This window comes from Arachis hypogaea, chromosome 9, assembly GCF_003086295.3.
Source record: "Arachis hypogaea cultivar Tifrunner chromosome 9, arahy.Tifrunner.gnm2.J5K5, whole genome shotgun sequence".
Classification (NCBI taxonomy): Eukaryota; Viridiplantae; Streptophyta; class Magnoliopsida; order Fabales; family Fabaceae; genus Arachis; species Arachis hypogaea.
The window spans coordinates 61619036-61625787 of record NC_092044.1 but is presented as its reverse complement, the minus strand read 5'-3'; the positions used below and the strand labels follow the sequence as shown (position 1 = coordinate 61625787).

At 36.4% G+C, this 6752-nt stretch overlaps 1 protein-coding gene across 1 annotated transcript; it reads right to left on the bottom strand.

Annotated features, from left to right (window-relative positions):
* Positions 1-3631: 3631 nt before the first annotated feature.
* Positions 3632-5805, bottom strand: LOC112710988 (DEAD-box ATP-dependent RNA helicase 6). Its single transcript, XM_025763492.2, is given in 3 exon segments — positions 3632-4025; positions 4226-4783; positions 5427-5805. Coding segments are annotated over 2 exon segments (681 nt in total). The 5' UTR covers positions 4595-4783; positions 5427-5805; the 3' UTR covers positions 3632-3713.
* Positions 5806-6752: the final 947 nt, after the last annotated feature.

Genomic DNA, 6752 nt, shown 5'->3' with positions numbered 1-6752 from the left:
ACCACACAGTAGAATACCATAGGAATCCCTTTATTCATAACAAGATATAAGGTAAACCCCCTAAACCATCATCCACCGAAAATAAAAATCACAAAAAGAAAAAACGAAACTACAGTACTAATGTTAGCAACAAACATATCTGAAAATGAAATTAAGGGAAACCAAAACTGGACCCAGCAAAATATCTGCCAGTTAAAAGGCTAATATTAAACTCTTTATAAAGGTAATGAAAAAGCATTCAAACTAAAGGTCCAAAAAACCACAATTTTCATACAGCATCCTGTCATACCTGGTCAATGTGTGGTGTAATTTGCTTTATTTTAGTTCCAAGTTCTTGTTCAATCCTATATCTGCACAAAAGACAGAATGCCTAATAAATCTATAGCATATACAGTTAAAATGCATTAACTTAACAGACTCTAAATTACATACAAATTAAAGCAATCCTCATAAGCAATGTTCTGAAAACCGGTTCAAACTGGACGGTCAAACCGCGAACCGCTATCAATTACGGTTCGGACAGAAGACAAAACCGGCAAATTTGAAAACCGCCATTGGATCGTTGAACCGGCCAAAAATCGGTCGGTCAAACCGAACCGTAACCCGGCCGGTTTTTGAATCTTAACAAAAACGCTGCATTTTGTTGTGCAGGGATGGCAACCCTAAGTTCCCTAACCCCTCTTCCTTCTAGTCTCCAGCCTCCACAACGCGAAGCAGCAGTCTAGAATCCAGACTGTAGTCCCAATTCGTCTCAACCTCATCGAAGCCGCTGGTGCATGTCCGTCCAGCCACCGCCGCCGTCCCAACTTCGAGTTTCGAAGGCAACGGCGCAACGTCTGTCCAGCCACCGCCATTTGAGCTTCGAAAATCAAAGCCACCGTCACCGGTCTCGCCTCTTGCCTCCGTCGCGCAGCCACTTCCCGCCGGTGCCAACTCTGTTCCACACCACCACGTCGGCCACTGTCTTCCTAGCCACTGTCCTCAGCCACTTCCACACCTTCGCCAGCTCTGCCCTATTCCAGCCTTCCAAGATCCAGCTTCTAGCCTAGGTATTAATTTTTTTGTAATTAATAATTGATTTTTGTTACTCTGTTGCTGCTTTTTTTAATTTCTGAATGTGAAATTGTGAAGGAAAATCAAATAATTGATTTTGTGTTGTTGAAATTATTGCTAAAAATGAATTTGATACTCTATTGCTGCTTTTTTAATTTCTGAATGTGAAATTGTGAATGGAAATCAAATAATTGATTTTGTGTTGTTGAAATTATTGCTAAAAATAGATTTGTTACTCTATAACTGTTATTGGAGCCATTCACACAACCACTTTGACCAAGCTCTCTGCTAAAAGGCAAGAAGTTCTTTCTCCAGCAGGCAACATTGTTGAACAGGTCAATAATACACCTAAGTATTAATCTTGGGAGCTTCTTTTAACTTTTTTTCATCTGGGGTGGTGTTGTGATTGTTTGATTGAATCATTGAATAACTATTGCATGTCTCTGTCTCCTGATGAGTTTGATTGAGTAACTCTTTGATTTTGTAACATGATGAACTTTGGAACTGTAAACTCTAAACTGATCCTGCTAAACTGAACTGGATTTTGTGACATGATGAACTGATATAATTTGTCATTTATTTTCTTTTAAATTAGTTCTTATAGTTTGGCTTTTGACATGATTAAGAAAGATCCATTTTGGTATATTAGGGAACTGGATAATATAAAGATAAAGAGTGCTATAAGATGTTTCAAGATTTTGAGTTAATATACCAATGAATTATCAACTCAATCTGCTAGAGACGCTAGGGCAGCTCTTTGGGCCTAATACAACTATCTTAGACTATCTTTTTGGCTAGCGAGCTTCGAAATGGTGAAGGATTTGTTTCTTTTAACTTCATTTTTGGACCCTAATCCTCACAACTATTATAAGTTCTGAGATCTTTTTTTCTTTTATGGTTTCAGATGCCATTCTTGAGTACTTCCTAGAAGCTGCAATGAACAATTTCAGAATTGGTCGTATTGATCAAAATGTGTGGCATTCTGATTATCGCAGCAACCGAGTTGTTCTTTATGTTCTTGTGAAGAAATGAAGGTTTCAAAATTAATGAAACTATGTTACTTTATAGTTTATACTCTACTAGAGTGAGAGACCCTCCTATGCTAGGATTCATTGTAAAAGTTATTCTCCTTCCATATATTATTTTTTGATATCATGCTCATTTTGAGAAGCCTAACAAGTGGACTATGATCTGTGAACCATTTTAAGTGAATTCATTCACAACCACTGTTAAGAAGACACAATATTGTAATGGTTGATGGAACAACTAAAACTCCAATTCTTGCTTGGTTATCATCAAAGGATAATCACTGAATCCAAAATATTTAATATAGAACAAAGGCTACTTAAATTCTAACATGTAAATTGTAATACAAAGTAAAGTCCAGTGTTGATCAAATAATTTCCAAAGCTAGATACATATGTACTTTCTAAATTATCTATCAAGAAGATTTTAAAATTAAAAGTTAGTCACAAAAATGACTAATTTATAGTTCAAATAATTTTCATGTGTTTGTTTATATTTTATTTATTATTTTATTATAAAACGGTTTTTTGGGTTTAACTACGGTTGAACCAGTTGAACCTATGAACTAGTGAACCAGTAACTAGAGCGGTTTGATGACCGGTTCGGTTTTCAGAACCTTGCTCATAAGTAATCAAGTTAACTGCTAAACCAAGATTCCCAAACCTCCCTGAGCAACCGACCTGTATATCCGTATATGATCCGTTAGAACAGGAAATCAGTGTCAAGGCAAATAAATTAGGAAGGGAATGAGGAAAAATTAGTATACCCTGTGGAGATAAGTTTCTGAATTCTTGGAAAAATCAAAATTAATAACAACATTGACTGCTTGAATGTCTATTCCCCTAGTACAAAGATCTGCAAAATTGCTAAATAATTATATATAAAATCACTAAATATTTTTTAGAGCTGCCAAGGCCACTCTATGCCCAATGCCTTGCTAAGAAGTACACTAGGATTTGATTCTCAACTCATGCTCAGAAAGAATGGTTTAAGAGCCTTTCTCATACTGTAGTGTGTATAATGTACTAAAGAAAAAAAAAACAAAACATAATCTGAGTACCGTTATTGTACGTGGAATCAGAGACACCTCCATTATTATCATATCATATATACATGTCATTACTTAGCAAGCAGAACTTACATAAATATCAAAGCAAAAGGAAAGGGAATACATACTATACTATACTATACCATATTCATATCATTATTATTATTCCTATCTTATCCTAACTTATAAGCTATGACTCATTTATGATTGGCAGATAACACCACGAAAAAGCACTAAAAGAAAAGAAAAAAACAAACTTATCATATACATTAACACTTACATATATATATATATATATATATATATATATATATATATATATATATATATATATATCCTTAATTATCTTTATATATTATATATATTGACAAGTAGTGGAGTCGTGGTGGCCCTCAAGTTGAATAATTAAGAGGCAGCAATCTTCTCATAGGGTATAAGCCTCTTGGCAGCCAATCTTGTCGCGTAGCCAGCATTCACAAACATAGTATTGGAAAATAACAAACATAAAGCGAAGGCAATTATATATTATGAAATGCCATACTAGATCAAATAGGCATCATTCACAATCAGCTAAAAAGGACGCTGACTATGTTATAGGGGATGCTAGAGTGCAGATACATATCAGTACAAAGCCAAAAATCAAAACCTTAGAAAATAGTGTATTCAGACAGTGAACCTTCTGTCTCTCTTCGACAAATGCATAATACTGTGTGATACCCTTCAAGGTTAGCTCATCCATAAGGTTAATGGCATATGGCTTTTGAAGATACCTATCTTTGAAGTCTTTTACAGTAAAAGGAAATGTTGCTGAAAACATTAGAATTTGTCAGTGTTAAGGAAGAAAATGAATCAGCTGCTGTATAGAAGGCTGGAATTCTAGGAACAAAAGCTTATCAGCCTGAAACCGAACAAAAAGCAATGTAAAAAAGGGGTTGGGAACCAACTCTTACTACTAAAGATATCACAGAATGAACATACAAAGAGAATAGAATTGAAAATTTGTTTGTTCTCAGTTAAAAGGATTGCAACTTTTCAAATAGTTTATGCATGTCAACCACTTTTATAAATGAGTAAAAGTTGTGTTAAAAAAGTATTTACCTCATCCATAACAAGCATTGCGGAATCTTTCAGAACGCAAACACCCTTTTTAGCGAGATCCCATATCCTTCCAGGAGTCCCAACTAGTAAATAAACTGGTTGATATAAGCGTAAGATATCATCTTTCAGGCTAGTACCACCAGTTGTAACCATCACTTGAATTTTCAAGTGCTTTCCAAGTTCTTTGCACACTTGAGATGTTTGCAAAGCTAACTCTCTTAGCTCTTTCCCTAATAAAAAGCTCTCATCCTCCAGCAACAGATACTTCCGCCTCAATGCTCGGTATTCATTTCCAGCTGTAGAGGAATCTGGAAAAGAATCTGAGTTGGAACCCTCTTGTTTTACAAAAGGTGGTGAGACTTCAGTCATCAAATCTCTTTTGGAACCCTTCTATCCTGGTTTTGATGATATAGGAGCATGTACCTCTTCCTTGGTATTATTCCCTTGCAATTCAAATAAAGATGCCTTTTGGTTTGAGAATTTTTTTTCTTCTTTGGTTTATTTTTCAAGAACTCCTCTGACAAAGGAATCCTTGGATCTTGCATTTTTCACCAGCCACTATAGAATAGGAAAGAAAAAAAACATAACAGGGATTACTTTCAGTTTTAGGTAAAAGAATTTACCATTACTCCTAAAACTAAGAGAAAGAAGTTCATGGTTCATCAACATAAGTTTGTAACAAAACAAAAATCACCAGATCAATGCAACAAATAAGAAATTCACTTCTATCACAAGTGTTTTAGGTGCTCTTCAAACACACAGAAGCATATGAATTGATCGATGTATTAATGAAGTAACAATCTAAAACTTAGTATTATTCATTGCTCAATTGTTGACCACCAGAATCAAACTCCCTTCTTGACTAAGAAATTCGAAATAAATCATGAATTGGCAGCACCGACAGTTAAATTAGCTGTATGGGAAAAATGATTTGGAAAAAAGAATAAACCTGATATTGGGGGGGAAAAAAAGCAAGTAATGGTCCCAAATAATCCCTAAGAACTGGAGAACACAAAATATTCTAAAACGGAGAAATATACACAGTCACGTATTATCAAAAGAGAAATCCAAAAGTACAACCTTTTCGAAATAGAAAAGGTTACACAAATTAACACACAAAAAGTCCCAAAAATTGGTAAAATTTTACATGAACGACGAAAATAGTTGGAGATGGATGAGAGGCGGAAACAGAGTGACAAACCAGAAGAAGTCAAATTGAGGGTGCGTGGACGGAGCAGCGTCGATGGACAGTTCCTCCTCCAATGACATAACTTGCCTTGATGGTCGAGGGTTGGGTGCGAGAGACGGTTGAGAAACAGCTACGGTGGTACGACCGAGAGAGGGCTGGACGCCAGGGTTAGATGAAGGGCTGGGATGAACATGAAGGTGAGCTGGGTGTGACGGTCATAGGTAGTGATGAACACGAAGGCGAACAGCTGTTGAGTGCGACGGTGAGCTAGGGTTAAAAGTGATTTTCAAAACAAAGTGTAGTGTTATGCTGTTATCACTTCTAGTCTAAGGTTAAAATTAAAACTTAGAAAAAAAAGGTGAAATGTGAAAAAAATGGGTAGGAAATTAAATTTTGGGGAGGTAACTCTATCAGTACGATTTTGTAGGGTGCTTAACGTTTTTTAAGTGTGCTGGTTTTCTTTTATGGCCACGTTTTTTAAGCGTGACAAAAAAAACGTGGCCAAATCATAAATCAATTGCCACCCTCATAAAAGCGTGTCGATTTTTTTCTATGGCCACGCTTTTCTAGCGTAATAAAAAAAGCGTGGCCAAATCACAAATCAATGGCCACCTTCACAAAAGCGTGACTATTGACCACTTTTGGCCACGCTTTAAAAGTGTGGCAAGAAAAAAGTGCCCTGATAGGTCTCTTTTCTTGTAGTGATGTGGTGACCCTCATTGTGGTTATCAACCACAACCACCACATGCATATAATCCCTTCCCTTAACATAGCTTTCAACAATGCCCCATACCACCATTCACCTCCATATGATCCTAACCCATATCCACCATACTAACAACTATATGAGCCATACTTAGAGTCACCACCATTCCAACAATAATATTCTCAAGAACTATCAATTCTATATACATCACCTCTATACCCTTACTAAGATGAACAACCTTCTAGTTATGAACCCTTTCTCCTAAACAATGAACCCTCCTTCTCACCATCACCTCGGTGAATGAAGCTTTCCAACCCTTCATGCAAGAACAACAAGATCTCTACTCTCGCCTTCAAAAGCAAGAAAAGGAGCAGAAGGGGTTAGAAACTATGTTGGCCACCATGACTGAAGCCGCTAACCGCATAGCCTCCTACCTAAACTCATATATTAAAAACACTCACATTGACGATTATGGAGGATCAACCAAGGAGCATAGTGAGGGAGCGAATTTGGAGCTTCAAGGTGAAGAAGAGGAATTGAAGCAAGAATTGCAACAAGAGGAGGAAGTTGGGATAATTGAGCCAGAAGAAGTGGTTGAAGAATTAGGATAGGTTGATCAAGAATTGGACTTA